The sequence below is a fragment of the Elgaria multicarinata genome, chromosome 13 (assembly GCF_023053635.1).
Source record: "Elgaria multicarinata webbii isolate HBS135686 ecotype San Diego chromosome 13, rElgMul1.1.pri, whole genome shotgun sequence".
Lineage (NCBI taxonomy): Eukaryota > Metazoa > Chordata > Lepidosauria > Squamata > Anguidae > Elgaria > Elgaria multicarinata.
This window is the reverse complement of record NC_086183.1, coordinates 13,397,817-13,416,442: the sequence shown is the minus strand read 5'-3', so window position 1 is coordinate 13,416,442 and position 18,626 is coordinate 13,397,817. Positions and strand designations below refer to the sequence as shown.

The 18,626-nt window shown below is 45.8% G+C and overlaps 1 protein-coding gene across 5 annotated transcripts; it reads right to left on the bottom strand.

Annotated features, from left to right (window-relative positions):
• Window positions 1–3,232: 3,232 nt before the first annotated feature.
• On the bottom strand, window positions 3,233–14,968 carry MED18 (mediator complex subunit 18). 5 transcript variants are annotated; one of them, XM_063139893.1, is made up of 3 exons: window positions 14,783–14,968; window positions 6,123–6,208; window positions 3,233–5,436 (listed from the first exon to the last, which is right to left on the bottom strand). In XM_063139893.1, exons 2-3 carry the CDS (start codon window positions 6,193–6,195, stop codon window positions 4,883–4,885), a joined length of 627 nt encoding a protein of 208 aa, XP_062995963.1. In that variant the 5' UTR covers window positions 6,196–6,208; window positions 14,783–14,968; the 3' UTR covers window positions 3,233–4,882. The 5 variants fall into 5 exon arrangements, with proteins under 5 accessions (XP_062995963.1, XP_062995960.1, XP_062995961.1 ...); XM_063139890.1 differs by lacking the exon at window positions 14,783–14,968 and adding an exon at window positions 8,647–9,381; XM_063139891.1 differs by lacking the exon at window positions 14,783–14,968 and adding an exon at window positions 8,658–9,381 and having other exon boundaries at window positions 6,123–6,220.
• Window positions 14,969–18,626: the final 3,658 nt, after the last annotated feature.

Here is an 18,626-nt window from a genome sequence, read left to right as displayed (position 1 = left end):
ATGCATCTTATATTGTATTTTATGATTTTAATGGTTGGGAACTGCCCAGAGAGCCTCAGCTGTTGGGCAGTATAGAAATGTAATAAATAAATAAAATAAGGTCATAGGAAGCTGTTCCTGACTGGTCCACCTAGCTCAGTATTGTATACACCAATCTTCCCCAAACAAGGGCCACCAGATGTTTTGTACTACAACTTCCCTTTGTGATGGGTTGGTAGTCCAATACATCTGGAGGTCACCTGGTTGGGGAAAGCTGGTCTACACTGATGGACAGCAATGGCTCTCCAGGGGCTGGACCTGGGATCTTTTCCACGCAAAGCATGTGCTCTACCCACTGAGCCAAGGCTGTTCCCCATAAAACACCTGCAAAACCTCTGCATAACAGGTTGCCTTATGCAAAGGCATACTGATCTTTTTGGCTCATGATCGATTGCACCAAGAAGCAGCGGCTCTCTAGGGTTTCAGGTGGGTCTTTCTCAGCCCTACCTGGGACTTTCTGCATGATTTTGCTTGTGGGGATGTACTGAGAAGTGTGCAGGCAAGATGCTACTCAAACGCTCATCAAGCAGCAACACATTTAAGTAACATTAAACACATTAGGTGACCTGTATTTATATTCTGGTTGTTCTGCGGTAACTCCCCACCCCACTAGGGCCTCTCATCATAAAATTGTGGCCACCAATGGGGTCCCTGACATCTCTAGTTGAAAAGGATCTGAGAGAAGGGCTGGAAAAACACGCCTACCTGACCCATTGTCAATTTCAAAACTGAGCCAGGTTAAGTCAGTTTCATACATATAGAAACTAATTAATGACTTCCCCACAAAACCGCTGTCTTGGAAATATTGTGTTGAACAGCTTTCCCTGGTGCCCTCCAGATGTGTTGGACTACAACTGCCATCAGCCGCAGCCAGTACACGCATGGTGGTCTGCGCCCATCTACTCCCTTCCCACACTTCAGACTCCTCTGATTTGTAATTGCCAGTGTCTGTTGAGCTGGCAAGACTATCCTCTAGTTTGGCCAATTTTCTTGACAACACATAGTGCTAAGGGTCAGCTTAACCAGATTTGAAGAAAGCAGCCAAGCTATTTAAAGAATAAGAGGCAAACAGAGTGCCAGAATTTTAAGCAATACAGTGGGAACGGAACACGGGGAAAGCCAAGAAGACGGGTTGCTTAAGTTCAAGGCGTTTTGATGGAGGAATGTGCTTTCGAAGAGGGATGTCTTCTCAAGGGGAGACCTTGTATTCTACTTTGAAAGTGCTAAGCCATGTCACACCGGTTCTTACAGAAAAGCCTGTTAGCACCCATTAGGTAAAGTTGAAGAAGGGTGCATTTGTTTGCTTGAGTGTCTTTCCCAATTATTAGCTTCTTGGCAGACGTGGGCGATATCAGGCTCACAACATGATCACATAAACCATCACAATTTTGATTGTCTAGTGCAAAGAGTGGGCAACCTTTTTAGCTATGTGCAGCGCACACCAGACTGAAATCCCTTAACCCTGCCTCCTTGAGCTAAAAGCTCCACAATGCAAAAAAGAAAATGCATCCAGCACATGGTCAGAAGTCATCTTTTCACCTGCCAACCTGCAGCTGTGACAAAAGCATGTCGTGGAAAACTGCAGTGCTCAGTGCTGGCTTCTGAGTTCCAGAACAAGCAACCCGGATTCAAATTTAGAGAGAAGTCATGAAGAGTCGGAAGCGACTGAACAAATAAACAACAAAACCAGAAAAATACATGCACTAACATCTCACAAAGGATGCCACCAATTCATGGCTTCCAAAGTCCGGAAGAAAGGAAACATCACAATTTAAAAGATTAAAGTTTTAAAGCTTTGAGATCCTCCCAAACCACCACCAACTGACTCATGGTGGCCATGTGTCCTCTTTCACAGTCCTGTATTTGAAGGGCTGTCAGAGGACTGTTCTCTGTTTGAAGTGCTGTTTCGTCCAGATACAGAATCGTAAGAATTGTTGTCCATCCACAGTTAGCACCTGGTCAGCAAACTGAACAGGCAGGTATACAGGTCACCCTGGTCACAGTTTTCCAGACCATGGTGAGAAGTACTATATTTCTGTTTAAATTATAATTATTATTTCTAAGTTTGCATCTCTATCTATAAAGTAACATACAGATTTTTTGCAAAACACTGTGCTCTTTTTGGGTGATTCATAAGCAGACAACCTATCACAAATGCACAACAATGAAGAGACGTATAGCTTAGTACAAATTATCATTAGATGGTTTGCTGCTGTTCTAATTATGATTGCTTTTTAAAAGGACAAAGGATTGCCCGGTGTTTAGGATCATCCACTGCAATGTGATGAGAGTTTTGTGAATCAGTTCTGGCTCAGCTTTCACACGGTTCCACAGTCTTCTCAGTCGATGTAGGAGGAATTGGATAATTGACTCTTGATTGCTGCCAATTATAGTGACAAAAAGGCATGAATGGCACACTGCAGTTATGTAACATACCTGCCACTAGAATGCAGAAATATTATTGAATGTTCTACACAAACATTCCCAAGTTCTTTCATGTTTCATGCAGCATTTAAAGTTGTTTCTTCTTCTTCTACTTCTTCTTCAAACCAACTGACTCATTCATTCATTCATTCATTCATTCCATTTCTATACCAACCAATAACCAAAGCTCTCTGGGCAGTTCACAAAAATGAGAAGTCAAACTACAACATAATAACAAAAATATAACATAAAACAATTTAAAACAGAATAAAAGTTACAATAAAATACCAGGACCTGATAAAGCAACTGACTTCAAAAGCTCCATCATATGCCATCAAATGCCTGGGGAATAGAGGAAAGTCTTAACTTGGTGCCAAGAAGATGACAAAGTTGGCGCCAGGTGGGGCTCAGTAGGAAGGACATTCCACAGTTGGGGGGCTGCCACTAAGAAGGCCTTCTCTTTTGTTGCCATCAGAGGAGGCACTTGGATTTGATTGTAGTGGACAGATAGATTCATATCAGCTCTCCTATAGCTATACCTGCTACACATACTGCCTGCTTTCTGACATCATAGTTACAGGCCCTTGGAAAGAGCCTCATCAGTGGTGGCTCCCGCCTTTTGCTCTTTCCAGAAAACCTCGCCTGGTACCTACTTTAATATCTTTGTGGCACAAGATGAAGACCTTTTTATTTTCTCAGGATTTTTATCCTCAAGAGTAACATGCAGCCCATGGACAGATACTAGGAAATCATGCTTCAAATACCTGGGAACAGTTAGAAAAAGGGTAGGGTTTATTTATTTATTTTTGGCACAACAAATTTCATTAACCACTCACCACCCACTTAGCTATAATTACACGAGTGTTTTATGATGAGTGTCAACACAATGGAAGGAGTTTCATGAAACGATGACAGTCCACACTGAAAGAGAGGGATGAGTCTTACGCCAATGACATAACAAGAAAACAGCAGTGTAATCCTTCTGTGTGGTACAAAGGATGCTGCAGGCAAAGTTACATTCTGTTCCTATGAAATAATTAAGCACACGACTAGCCACGCTGGAGTGCAAGCTCACCTTGGAGAAGCAGGGCTTCTCCAAGAGTCATCTGTCATTAAAGTGCCTCTGGACCAACACTTGCATTCCAATGACAACACCTTAAGACGGGACATCACTACTCATCTTGAAACAATGTACAGTAAGGAGAAAGCGTGAGAACTTCCGTCATTCTCATTGGATTGAAACCTGGGGAGAACCTGCTACCTGTTCCTGTTCTCCCATGCCACCCTGTGCCTTACTGGCCAGGTGCCATGCTGATCCACTCCACCTCCCCTGCCTGAATTAAGACAATGGGTTAACTTTTTCTATTATTTCTTACAATCATCAATGACCAATGATTGCTTGTGTCATTATATCGGCGTATTTTTGTTCCTGTTATAAAACGTTGCTTTGTTATAACTGTTCACCCCTTCTTTGATTGTATTTTCCTATACTATAGTAGTTGTGTGCCTTGTGCACCTTTTGGTTGTATCTTGTCTGCTGACACCAGGCCTGGATTCTTCAGTGGACTTCAATCTGATCCAATAACACACTTCTTGCTTATGGTTTAATTTGTTTTTAGCTGTGTACATTTATTGTTTTATGTTGTATGATTTTATCTGTACACCACCCTGAGATCCTAGTGATATAGGGCAGGATACAAATGTTTTAAATTAATTAAATAAATAAAATTAAGCAAGATTTTCTATTCAAGATTACTTAACACGGATTAGTTATGCCTTAACTGCGTATTGATCCTAAGTATGTACTCTTGCTTTGTAAAATTAGCACACATTGGTGGAGCTCAGTGATTCTTGTAAAAAGAAAAAAAGAATAACTACATAGGATTGCTGAAAATTCCCCACCTTTGGGATATTTGATGCTTCTACCCTTCTATTATTCTCTTCTGAACAAAAGACTATCAGGACACAAAGTAAACTCAAATGAACCTTTCTAGTAAATGCAAGCATAATGTGCTTCAGTATACAAAACAAACATTCTAAAAAATGGATCAGCAGGAAATATTTCAAGTTACACGAGCCACACAACTGTGTGATTCTGAAGACAGGGAGAAGAAAAGAGTCCAGAGTAGTTAAGATTAAACTTGCCTGAGGAAAAATTTAAATACACTTCTCAAGAGCTAGATGCTCTACCAGCAGAATCCAGTAAAATGATGTCAATAGGAATAGTCACGCTGTTTATTACGAATCACTAGAAAATACTCCATCTGTGAATTATTACAAGACAACCAAGTTGTCCTAATTTTGTTTTCTTAAAGGAGGTACAACCCAGATAAATCTATCTATCTGCATTGTTCAAAGTTTCTGAAATCCTTTATCTCTGTTCCAGAAAGAATCCAGCTTCAGCTGCAGGCCATCTCACTCACATCAGCCTTTTAGGATCAATTTTCTCTAAGTGAACTAAAGGCTTTAGCTGCTCAGCAAAACTCCTCATGTCATCAGATACCATGTCCTGCCCTGCTGGTGCTACAATGCTGAGCTCCACAAGGTAGGAGAGAGACAAGGGCTCAATGTTATCGGTATTTCCTGGCATCAGGATGCGGAAGATCTTGTACACCACAATCTTCATAATGCCCTTGCGAAATACGTGCCCCTTGGCAACAAACTCATGGTCCATGCGGAAGCCCATCTCCACCAGGAAGTCCGTCAGGTTCTCGGAGGTAGCAATATCAACACAGTTCCGTACCAAAGCATGGCGGTTTTTGTCTCCCATTTCAGGCTGCCCGAGATACCGCAAGTGCCAAGGAGCACCAGGTTTGTCTATGGAGCGTCGTGTGCGAAGGACAAATGGGCTGGCCTGCTGTCCCTTCAGGAGGAACACCATCTCATGGTCCAGAAAGGTCTCGGGTTCCATGTTGTCACATAGGCCACGGAGTCGATGAAGGAGGCTCTCCAGGCTCTGGTCCAGAACACTACCTTGGGATGAAAGGCAAGGTGAGTTACGTGACCAAAGATGTACCATCCTCATTAACAAAAGCAAAGCATCCTCCTACACAAACAGCCCAGTAACATCCTGCCAATATCAAGGAAACTGTGGGACCCTAAGTTTAATGTATTTGTTTTTATGATAGTTTTAAACTTGGTGTTTGTTTTTACTGTTAATCACCTTGAGCGCCATTTTATTTGGTGGGCAGGTGGGTTACACATCAAATAATAAATGATGCAAATGATACAAAAGCCTCCCAGAGCAGGTCATGATCAAAGCACCACAAAAGTTACAGCTATGATTTCCTCTTCGCACCATGGGCATTTTTGCACATTACATTTTTAAATGTGTATCCAAAAAGCAAAATAGTGTGCATACAAATCAGATGTTTACTAATACTGCTATTATAACAAGTATACTCAAAGAACCAGGATCACCTCACTGTTGAGAATATCTCCTGTAACATGCTGAGTTTGCTGCTGCATAATAATGTGTGAAACAGCTCTAGGATTGCCACCTCATTGCCTAGAATAATTGCCTTGCTTCTTTAACATCCTGCAGCTATAAAAGGAATGCATCCGCACTACTCAAGAACCCGACATTCTTCTGGCAGAAGATCATATTGTATGAATCAGATATAAGACAGTCATGCTAATCCTTGGCTCTGCTGACTTACCTTGAAGTAAATATTCCATCATGTTAATAGTACCACCAGTGACTGGCATCATAGTGACAGGAGGGGCCTCCATGGTTTTGCCTTCCCTACAAAAAGCAGTTTCGACAAAGAAAAGAATCTAGTGATTCAGGTACAACCACAAGGTAAACATCATTGAACCTGCAACACAGAGCAAGGATGTGTCCCCAGTTTAAACTCAGTTGTTGTCCCCTTTCCCTTTATGCCTTTTGTATACATTGTAATACCACGCAAAGACCACTTCTTCCTTGGAGGAAAAAAGGCAGGATATAAGTGCAATAAATAATAAATAAATATGGGACAACGAATCTTGAGAAAAGATTATTTTTAAAAAAGCACAGCATCATGACAGGTTTAACAGTGTGTGTGCATTGCGCTAGATTTTACAGGTGAAGCATTATTATTATTATTTATTTATATAGCACCATCAATGTACATGGTGCTGTACAGATAACACAGTAAATAGCAAGACCCTGCCGCATAGGCTTACAATCTAATAAGTTGTAGTAAACAATAAAGAGGGAAGGAGAATGCAAACAGGCACAGGGAAGTGTAAACAGGCGCCGGGTAGGGTCAGATGAGGCCAGATTACCACATCTCCTGCAGATCTATAAACTCTGAAGAGGACTACCCTGCCTTCTGACCTTTTCAGGCTCAGGATGAAGGGAAGGAACTAGTTTTCTCCCAGCCCCATCTGGTTGAGGGCAGTGCATGCACATTGCTCTCTGCTGCCAATGTTCCTTAGCAACATGAGAGCTGTTGCGCAGACCTCAGCTACCATCATTTAGAGGCAGATTAGGAGAGGCAGGTAGTATTTCAGTCCCCCAACATTTTTGTGTAAGGGTCTCTACTTCATCCTCTCTTCAGTCCTCCCCAGCATTTGAGGGCCCACTGCATCTGCATTCTCAACCCTTGCTTTAGTAATATACCAAAATCCATATTAGCATAATAGCTTTACTAGGCAAGCCATTACAAAAAGCTACCATATTTCTTCGATTCTAAGACACACTTTTTCCCCATATAAACATCTCTAAAAACAGGGTACGTCTTAGAATCGCGGATGCGTTTATTATTTGTTAGAATCAAAGCTTTTTTTCCTGTTGGTGGTACTGAAATTAGTGTGCGTCTTAGAATTGAAGAAATACAGTACTCAAGCTGATGACGAGATCTGTAGCTCCCAAAAGCTTGCACATTTTGGGGGGTGATCCTTTGGTTGGTGTAATAAAGGTATTACACTGATATGGATTTTGGAATTTGGGTTGTACTCAACATGGGTACCTTTGTTTTTTAATAATATAGGAAATAATGAATCACTCACTTAACATGCTCAGATTAGCAGGGAGAACTGCTCTTAGACATATAGGTGCAGTCCACTTATGCACTGCAAGGGACATTCTATGGAAGAGCTCTACAAGCATCTTTCTCACCCAGATAAGGGATAAAGTAGTCGTTTAAAATTAGGAGTCGTCCAAAAGTAAATCCGTTCATAAAATATGCATATGCCATGGCTACTCAGAGACATAAGAACTTCAGCGTAAAATCCAATTCCCCAAGGCAGTTCTGAGGAGTCCTTACCCACTCAGGGATATTTGTCTGTATGCATGTAATTCCTCAGTGAAATTTCCACAAGCTGCCAATTTGCTCAGTTCAGATCACCAAGAATATCACAAGCTTTGGGGGTCTGTGACACATATGCAGGCCACTCCTAACCAAGCGATTTCAGTGGAATTTCCTTCTGCTAAGGTAAGGTGACCATATGAAAAGGAGGACAGGGCTCCTGTATCTTTAGTAGTTGCATAGAAAAGGGAATTTCAGCAGGTGTCGTTTGTATATATGGGGAACCTGGTGAAATTCCCCCTTCATCACCACAGTTAAAGGTGCAGGAGCTATACTAGAATGACTAGATTTAAAAGAGGGCAGGGCACCTGCAGCTTTAGCTGTTGTGATGAAGAGGAAATTTCCCCAGGTTCCCCATATATACAAATGACACCTGCTGAAATTTCCTTTTCAATAGAACTGTTAAAGATACAGGAGCCCTGTCCTCCTTTTCATATGATCACCCTAGCTAAGGAAGCCTGTTTAGATTTGCACCCACTTTGTGGGCTTTCTGTATTTCCTCACGAGTAAGCCCCAGCGACCCCCCTCCCCACATACATTCAACCCCCAGAAAGGATTCCTTTTGTGTCAAAAGCACGTTTTTCATGGAAGAATGGAGACAGGGGTGGAAGAGGCACCTCCAACATCTCCTGTAAAGTCCTGCATTCTTCAAGGAGGATTGGGAGATGGAGGAATATTATAATCACCTAACAGAGTGCGTCTCAACCCTCTGTGTAGGCCTCAAAAGCCCCGCGCTTAATTAGTACCAGCAGCCCAATATCCTCATCTCCGGCTGGGCTGCACGAGCCACTTCAGGTGGTGGATGTGCGCGCGGCCTATGAAAATAAAGCCATATATAAAGCAGGAGAGAGAGAGAGAAAATCTCCAGGAGGCTGAAAAGACACATTACCTGCAGCCCAGTTCACCTCACTGCTTCCGAGCTACAGCTTCTCGTCAACCCGGATAATACGCGCATGCGTATTTCCCCTCAAGTTGTTGATGGGGATCGCCATCTTTTTTTCTGACGTCACCGTACGGAAAGTTCCCGTTTGTCTTCCAGCTTATCCCGAAAGGGGGAAACATGGCGCTTTACATGAAGGGAATTCCGTTGCGACAGAAGAGCGCCTTACCGTGTGATGTCATCTCTTTGCGCCTCCAAAAAGCAGCAGAGACCGCCTTGGTAGTATGTATTAGGTTGAAACTACGTACGTCAGACGCCTTCTCCAACCTGATGCCTTCCAGATGTTTTGGCGTACAACTGGGCATGCTGGGAGTTGTAGTCCAACACATCTGGACGGCATCAGGTTGGAGAAGGCGTCTGACATACGGCATCTGGGCGAGCAAACTTGTATTTCAACTCCAGCAGCAAAATGGCTCATCCTGGCTTTTTAAAAAAGATAACCTGCTCTTAAAGTAATAATTAGCTCCAAACCAGACCTATGGTACTGCATCCCATCCATGGATGTATAACCATAAACGTTTGGGCGAACTTAAAAATAATACTAGAAAGAGTGGGGTGAACAAAAACGGCAGGGCTGGAGCAGTACTTTACAGCAGGTGTGGATAAAGGGCAGATTGGAACCAACTGGTAGTGATTTGAAGTAGAATGGCAAGGTTTTTTGGCTCCCAGTGATTTAACAATGGAAACAATAAAATGATTCCCCCCCCCATTCCCTGCTCCAAATTATATTACACTGAAATAAAGAATGGTAGGGTTGAAGGTTACCAAGAGTGGATCTTCGTATGGAAAGACTGAGCTCAGTGAAATTCAAGTACTACAAACAAACAAACAGTGCCTTTTGCACTAGGCTGTGGTTGGTGGCTTTCGGGGTTCTAGCAAAAGAACAAAGACGTCTGCCTACCCTGCCTATACAGGGAAGGTGGTGTCTTTGTGAGGCCAAAGCCACAAGAATAGCTAAAACAACAAAGCATCTTAAAGCACCTTAATTCTACCTTGTGCTTAATTCTGTCTTGCATCAAGACATCTTATTTGAGGTTAACAATTTGCCTATTGCTTAGTGCTGACTGAAGAAGATTACTATGCACGAGCTATTGAATCATCCCTTTTTCAAATGGCTGCAAAGCAATTGCAGAAAATAACTGACTCAGAACGAGGATTAGTTTGCTTATTATGTAAGTTGCACCCTTCCTCAGAAGAGCTCAGACTGGTTTGTGTAGAGCTTCCACAGCTTCAAAAGGCCAGTTCTCCTGAAATTCAGCAATCAGTCAGCAGCCTCTGAGCAACTAGCAAGAAATGCATTTTTGCAACCAAGGGAAGGACTGTAGTTCATGTATGGAAAAAGTGCTCGGCCTCTCCAGATTGAGTTGAGAAAGGGTTCTGTATGAGACCCTGGTAAGCCAGTCAGTGTAGACCAGCCTTCCCTAACTTGGTGCCTTACAGATGTTTTGAATTTCAAGTCCCATCAGCCCCAGCCTTCATGGCCAATGGCCAGGAATCCTGGGAGCTGTAGTCCAACACATCTGCAAGGCACTGGGTTGGGGAAGGTTGGTGCTGATTCTACTAAGCTAGGTGGACCCGTGGTCTGACCCAGTACAAGGTAGCTTCCCATATTCCTATTTAAATCACCCCTTTTATTCTGAACCATGAGGACCGGAACCTTTCTTTATTTTTAAGGGAAAGGACATAGCTCAGTGGTAGTGCTCCTACTTTGCAGGCAAAAGCTTTCAGGTTCAGTCTGTGGCATCTCCAGATAAGGCTGAGAAAGATTCCCCTTGGAATCCCCAGTGAGCCACTGCTACTCATTGTAGACAGTTGTATGTAAAATGGATAAATAGTCTGACTCTGTCCTAGATTGCTATGTTATGGCAGTACCAGATTACGACAAGCTGTCCTTTAGCTGTAGTTTCTTGGCATCTTTGCTGGGTGATTATATTCCACATTTTGCTTCAATAGTCCACTGGGTGGCAACTTCTCTCATCCTTTAGTGCCTTGTGTTTTCTGACAAAGCCAAAAACAGCATTTGATGCATGAATGGTGTTTCTCCAATTAATGTGGGTAGAATCGCATCAGAAGCCTTCAAAGCACTCCAGGTTGCATTGAAACATCCTTTGGAAAAGGAGCCGGCTATGCCACAAGTCAAGGTTATTTCTGGTTTCTGGCCTCCCCCTCCCCTCCCCAAACCATTAAATTTCCAAATCTCTCTCCATTATAACCCTGAGAAGCAGAGGGTTCTTATTTATTTATTTATTTATTTATTTATTTATTTATTTATTTATTTCCCTCTATGTAGACACCCAAACCAGTCTCTTGGCTCTGCCCTGGTCATGTGTTGCTAGTCCTTCAGTGCTTTCTTGTCAACTTCTGGATCCCACCACAAGTTCCTCATCCTCTTCTGTACCTTGAACCCCCGCTGCCGCCTTCCTTTCACTCTTTATCTCTTCACTCTCATACCCTGCTACATCCCTGCCAATGACTTTCACTCCTCCAGCTCTGCCATTTCCAGCCAGGGTCAGCATCAAGAATAGGCATGGCTTGGCACCTGAGGGGGACCTACACCCCAGCAGGGACCTGCTGACAAAAGCCCTTGGACCTGTTCCTCCTCTTTACCATTGCAACCTGCTTGTTCACCTGCCTCTCACTCTGGTCCAGACAATGAAGGAGGTGGGGGGGAGGAGGAGGAGGAGGAGGAGGAGGCGATGCCACAGCCTACTCACTCACTGGCTCTCTGCCTGCCAAGCAAGCAAGTGGTAGCAATGTTGAGAAAGAGGATGAGGAGCAAACGCAGCTGGTGACAATGGTGGTGTGGAAATAGACTCACTGAGGGAGGGAGGGCATTGAGGATATCTTGCCAAAGGGTCCCCAAAACTTCAAGCCAGCACTGCTTCCAGCCATCCGGAGATCTCCTCCCTCAAATTCCTCTCCTCCAACTGCCTGGCTGCCCCTTATGCCTGGAACTTTGGCCTTAGCTAGTCCTAAGGTTTATCCCAGGATCGTCCCGGGGTCATCCCTGTTCTTGTAAATGACACACAGGATGTCCCGGGAGCAGGCAGGGATGACCCCGGGATAAACCTTAGGTCTAGCTAGGCCTTTGTGACGCAAACTCTCTTACTTCCATCTGATCCTGCCTCCGCCTGCTTTTCTCAGGAACTCTATAGCCCAGGTCTGACCCTGTCGTTAGGCAGAATGAGGTGCCTGCCTCAGGCGGCAGAAGCTGAGGGGTGGTGAGGTGTTGGAGGACAGAGAAATGTGTGCCAGCCTGCCCCTAAGCTAGCCTGCTGCCCTGAGGTGTGGCGGAGGGCATCCCATCATCAGTGTTGAAGGAAGAACCATCTGCCAGTCTAGTCAGCTTGTTCACATGGAATAGGAGAGGGAGGCCATCTTGTCCTTCACCTCTGGCAGCAAAATGTCTTGGGCTGCCCCTGCTTACTCCCCTAACTTACTGTAACTAAGCTCATGAAACTTAAAATGAATGCACATTCTTCCCCTGTCTACCCCACCTCCATCTCCTTCCACTTCCTCTGCTGTCTCTCTTGAATTGAACTTGAGATTGTAAGCTCCTCAGGGCAGGGAGCTGTGCTCTTAGATTTAGTAAAACACCAGGCACATTGAAGGTGCATTAGTAGTATTAATTAACCCCATTGCTGAGATACTCCTCATTCTAACATAGGCTAGAAGCCTCAGGAGTTTGTGTTCCTTTAACCCTGATATCATGGGTTTGATCCAGATTTATTCATACTTAGAGTAGACCCATTGAAATCAAGTCCCCATTGGTTTCAGTGAATCTGCTCTTAAGTATGAATAAATCTGGATCCACCCCCCAGGTTTCCATCTCGGGTCTCCAAATGAATTCGGTGCTTTGAATGCAGAAGCCCATATAGTTGTTAGAATCCTCAATACCTATTAGCACGGAGTCCATGAACTTCCAGATTACAGCCTGATGGGTTAAAATCCTGAACAACTCAAGTGACCTGCCTTTATGCTCTCCTTTAATTACAGCAACTGGAGGAGCCTATCTTTTGTTATCTCCTCGGCGTCCCACTTCTATCGAGTGTAATTGCAGAAACAATGTGATTTATTGCTCCCTGCTCATTATCAGCCAGATTTTATGGTACAGACAAGGGTACCTTACAGCCACCAATACTGCAGCCAGCTCTGCAGTTATAGGTATCTTAGGTTCAGCTGTGGGGCGCGGGTACAGGTTGGGGGGGGGGTTTGAAGGCAGTGCCTCAGAGAAAGCAATTCTGCCTTCTTCCCTGCCAAAGGCTGGCCAGAGACTTTTAACAATTGCGTCATCTGCTGAGCTCCTAAACGGACACTGTTAAACCAGAGTTAATCTCCCTCTGCTTTCCTAGACACAATATAAAAACTGTGGCACAAATACTGCCATAGTACAGCTTTGGATTGAACACAGTGCAGAAATGGAGACATCTAGGGGTCATTCATGAACAAAGGGATGATATACCGCAGTCGGGGCCAACACAGTAAAGGCTCTTCTCCGGGTGGATTCCGAATGGGCCATAAGTTCATGTGGAACCACTAGGAGCATGGCCCTCCAATGATCTCAGGTTGGTAAGGGGAAAGGTGCTCTCTCAGGTATCTTTTGGCCCTGCCTCTTTTGCATTTTGCTTGCAGAAAGTCCCATGATCAATTCCTGGCAAGACTCCTGTTTGAAACCCTGGAGAGCTGCTGCCAGCCAGTGTCGACAATACAGAAGTTGATGGTCCAATGGTCTGACTCAGTCTAAGGCAGCAACTGTTTTTAAAAGTGACAGTTGTGCCAATGGCTTCAATATAAGGCAGCTTTTTGCATATGTTGTCCGTAAGCCATTTGTTACCCGCTGTACACTGCCACATCTATGGCAAGATTGGAACCAGCTGAATTGCTTTACAGCTGGTGACCTTTGCCCGTCTGGAAGCAAACGCACTGCACTTTTCACATCTGGGATCTATTCGTAGCTGGACTTAGGAATCGCTCACTTCATCGTATGATGTGACCCTAGAAGGAAATATCGTTTTGATGAGTGAAAAGCGAGGACTACAGTTTTTTCCGGGTGAAAAGCACATCCCCCCTCCCACTCCAGCCCAAAGAGAAGGTCCAAAAGGATATTGTAGAGCTGGTGAAAGCACAGAAAAGGGCAACCAAAATGAACAGAGTAGAGGTTTTCTATGCTGGTTCAACTAAAGACTAATGTAAAATATATTTTTAAAAAAGTTACTTCCTTTGCTTAATTCTGTGGATGCAGGAATATGCAACAGTTTGAGTCACACAAAATTCTTCACTGGGCAGAATGGAAAGGTAACGGCTACATATATATTCCAGATAGTTTGTTTTCCAATAAAACGTATCACCTGTGCTATGAGAAAGCTTCCTTATGGGAAAAACTCTTGCTGGTTTGAACTATGTACCTGAAATGTTGATTATCCACCACTAAGGAAAATTCCTTGAATACATTAGCTTCTTTTTCTTTTAAAGAAAAGAAAAGAAGATTGGATATCTTAAATAAGATTTGATATCAGGGACAGCATTTCGGGTGGGTGGGTGGGTGGGTACCTTTATGTTTCAGGCTCCATTTGAATTTTAATCAGGAGGGACCTGGGGGGCTGGGGCCGGCTCAGTGCTTCTATAAACCAACTATTGTTATTAACAATTGAGTGGGCTGATGACTCAATCCAGATAAGGGGGGGAGGCGTACGTGTGCAGGACCATTCATGACAATGCAGTTGGATGCTGCACGTGTGATTCTCCATAGGGCTGTGCACGGACCTCCCCGATCCGCTCTGGACCCCGATCCGCAACTTCTGAATGGGATCTGCTCCGCCCCGCATTGATCCGCCTATGCTCCGCTCCGATCTTCTGCGGGGCTCCAGATCCGGATCGGAGCTCCGTGTTCCCCCCCCCCATAGACTTGGGATTGAAAATCAAAGGCCCCCCTCCCCTCTCACCACTTACCTGCCTCCTTCGCGGTCCGCCAGCAGCTTCAACTGAGGCCCAGGCTGCGGCCTGGTCTTCTGGTTTGAGGCCTGGGTCTCAGTTGAAGCCGCCGCCGGACTGCGGTGGCGCCAAGCCCCCCTCCTGCCACACTTACCTTTTTTTCGGAGCTCCGGATCGAGGCAAAGGATCCACTTGGTCTCGATCTGCTTCATCTCAATCCGCAGCTCCCCCGACCCAATCCGTCTCCGCCTTTGTTGGAGGCGAATCAGGCCGCTCCACTATCGATTCTACGAACCAAAGCGAAGTGGAGCACAGCCCTAATTCTCCAGACAGATCTGGAAGCCGGAGTTGTGTAACTAGCCATGTCAAATAAGTTGCAGATAGTGCCATATCAGCTTTTCAGTGGGGGTGGCGGAAGGGCGGCAGGAGCTTATCTGACAACTCATGCAGAGCTCAGGCTGTTGCATTGCTCTTGGATTGGGGCCCTAGGTATATTTGCCAAAGAGAGAGAAAGCAAACTTTTTGCTTCAAAAGAAAAAGTGTGTTTGAGTCATGCACTGCAAATGACCTTGCTGTCGTAATAATGTGGTTCAAAAAGTAAACACAATAAAAACGCTCTATAAAATATGTTGTTGCTTTCCCCCCCACCCACCCCAGTTCAACCTTGAGTACATCCAAGAGCCAGCTTTTGAACTGGGCTGTGAATATCATTACACACATGCACGCGCACCGCCACCGTGCCACTGCTCCTGGAATCTCTTTACAATCTTTCGCCATTGAAATCTGAAATGGCACTGGAGTGTGACGTTCTAGAAAATGGAAAGAATCTCTGCTGGAGCCCTCTTGAAATGGAAGCCTGTGTGGCGGCTCAGCACAGAATGGTGGTTGGACTTGAGTCTTTGAAGAAAAGAGTTCACATCAGATGCGTCCTGAATAACAGCACTGAATTTGCCCAGCTACATTTTATTTTTGTAGTTATTTATTTCATCTGCATACCGCCCAATAGCTGAAGCTCTCTGGCTATTGGTCAGGATTCAAAACTGCTTTTATAAAATGGGATGCAGAAACAAACCATGTCAAATAAGAAGCCACATACTGTCAAGTCCCCAGCAAAAGGGGGGTCCGTCCCTGTCTATTAACTTCCGCCCCCACCCCTACCCTGCACACTCCACAGCAAGACAGATATAGATAAAAGAATGGTCCATCTCTCTGGATCTTCTAAAGCTCTTGGTTCTGGGGGGAAGCGACAGTCCTACCATTATGCAGAGTGAGGCATTTGCCTCAGGCAAAGTATTGAAGGAGAGAGTTGTGGGCTGTGCAGCCAGCCCTGCACCCCCTAAGCTACTCCGTTGCTTTTAGGTGTGGTAGAGGATGTTGAAGGATGATTCAACTGCCAGTCCAGTCAGCTTTTGTGCATGGAATGGGAAGGGAAGCCATATTGTCTTTTGCCTCAGGCAAAATGTCTTGGGCCAGGCTTGTCTTAGGGAAGGGAGAACCAACAAACACAGGCTGCTTGGTCATCTCCCCCCACCCCACCCTCACAACATCCCCACCACCATGGATGCCATAACTAGCCGTTTGGGTGCCTGGGGCAGCTGCCATATACTTGGCCCACTCCATTCCCAGGGTGAACACTGCAAAAATTGAAATGGACTTTATTCTTTAATGTAATAGGTAAAGCTTTAAAGTAGGGATGTGCTCCGCTTCTAATCGGACCGGCAAATTAGAAGCGGAGTGGGGGGCTTCGCCTGCCCTTAAGGCGGAGGCGAAGAGGATTGGGGGGCCGGCGGAGCGTGGCGAAGAGGATTGAGGTGAAGGCGGATCCTTCGCCTCGATCCGGAGCTCCGCCGGAAAGGTAAGTGGGGTTTACCGAGCCCTGCCGCTGTGGCTGTTGCCCATGCGGCGACAGCGGCAGGGCCCGGTAACCCCCCCCCCCGCCCTCCTCTCCCTTACCTGCCTCCGTCCGCGGTCCGTCGGCGTCTTCAACTGAGCCCGCGGTTCAACCAGGAAGTCTTGCGGCCCAGACTTCCTGGTTGAACCGCGGGTTCAATTGAAGACGCCGACGGACCGCGGACGGAGGCAGGTAAGGCCCCCCTCTCCCTTGGTCTCTTACCGGGCTCTGCCGCCGTCGCCGCATGGGCAGCGACGGCGGCAGGACCCGGTAACAACCCCCCCCCGCCCTCCTCTCCCTTACCTGCCTCTGTCCGCGGTCCGTCGGCGTCTTCAATTGAGCCTGTGGGACTTCCTGGTTGAACCGCGGGCTCAATTGAAGACACTGACGGACCGCGGACGGAGGCAGGTAAGGCCCCCCCTCCCCCTTGGTCCCTTACCGGGCTTACTTGCCACTCCCCTCCGCTGCGGAGCTCCGATTCGGAGCCGGAGCTCCGCGGCGAAGAGGAGCGGAGTATGGGCGGAGCGGCGCGGAGCGGAGCTGGCTGACCCGAAATTTTTGGATCGGCCCGCGGGGCAGAGCGGGGGGTCCGTGCACACCCCTACTTTAAAGTAAAGAAACTAACAGGTCAAGGAGTTAAAATATATAAAGCAGGATATTGAATGCAATACCAGAGAAGTTAGGACCTATTGAATTCATACTATCTAGGGCAGGTTAGGCAACCCGGTGGACTACAACTCCCATAATCCCAACAAAGACCAGGCTGGCTGATGCTGATAGGAGTTGTAGCCCAAAATGCCTATGCCTGCTCCAGATGTTGTTGGGATCCAACACCTATCACCTATGGGAGCTGAAGTCCAAGAACCTCTGGAGGGCCACCATTGACATAGAGAATAGACTTCAGTATTTCAAGCCAGGTTCCTCAATGTCTTTGTCTGCTCATTTTTGAAAACTTCAGAGATACACTGACAGGGCCGGCCCTACTGTTAGGCAGAGATGCTGGCAGCAAGATATTAGAGGTAGGGTGGCCACTTATGAATAACCCCAAAAGAGGGAAATGCATCATCAGCAGCAGCAGCAGCAGCAGCAGCATCAAAAGAACACTGATTTGCAAATGTATATGTCTAGATGCAAACATAGAAATAATCATTGTAATAGAAATACAGTACATTTCACCATAGTGCTCAAAGAGTGTATCCAGGTGACCTGTGTGCTTGCCTATCTGCTGCCCAGGTGCAAACTCTTGATAGGCAACCGTTCTCACGTTTCTCTTCTATCTTTAAACCAGAATTTAACAGAATAGCCTTTCGCATTGAGGATGCCTTCAAATCGAGGATGCCAGTTCTCTGACAGTCTCCAATAGAGAGCTGGAAAAGAGGCTACCCTAGGACAGAGCCGTGTGTGTCATGCAGCCTGCCCTGCACCCCTGCGCTAGCCTCCGGCCTTCAGGAGTGGTGGCCGACGCTGTCCCAATGCCAGTGCTGAAGGTAAGACTCAGCTGTCAGTCTTCTATATATGGAACTGGGGCAGGGTAGCATTTTCACTTCCAGGAGCAAAACGTCTTGGGCCAGCCCTGGACAAACAGCTGTGTTAAGACTGGTTCCCCCCTCTAGTCACGCAGCGACCGGGATGGCCTTCTTCACTAAATGATGGAACCACTCCTGACTTTGTCCTTGGGGAGAGCTGTCTGCCCCTCTCTGACCCAGAAGGAAGGATAATCTCGCACAGCACCTTGGAGCCTGCAAGCAAGTAATGGAGGAGGGCACGTTCTTATCAGCTTCACGGATTCCTGAATGCCTCATGTCTGCAGAAACTGTTTCCAAAGAGACCTGCAGCAGAAAGACTGGTCAATTACATCACTTTGGCTGGATCTCATCAAGGCCCCCGCCTGTGTTAGCTACACTTTTAAAAATGACTTCGTATTTTAGGGCGCAATCTTATGCATGTTTAGACAGAAAAAAGGCCCCACAATTCCCAGCATGCACCAGCTAGCATGGCTGATTGGGGCATGCTGGGGCTTGTAGGACTTTTTTTCCTGTCTAAACTTGCAGAGCATTGCACACTGAGTTGCCCTTTTCTGCCTTCGGAAAAGAGACAGACAGGCTGG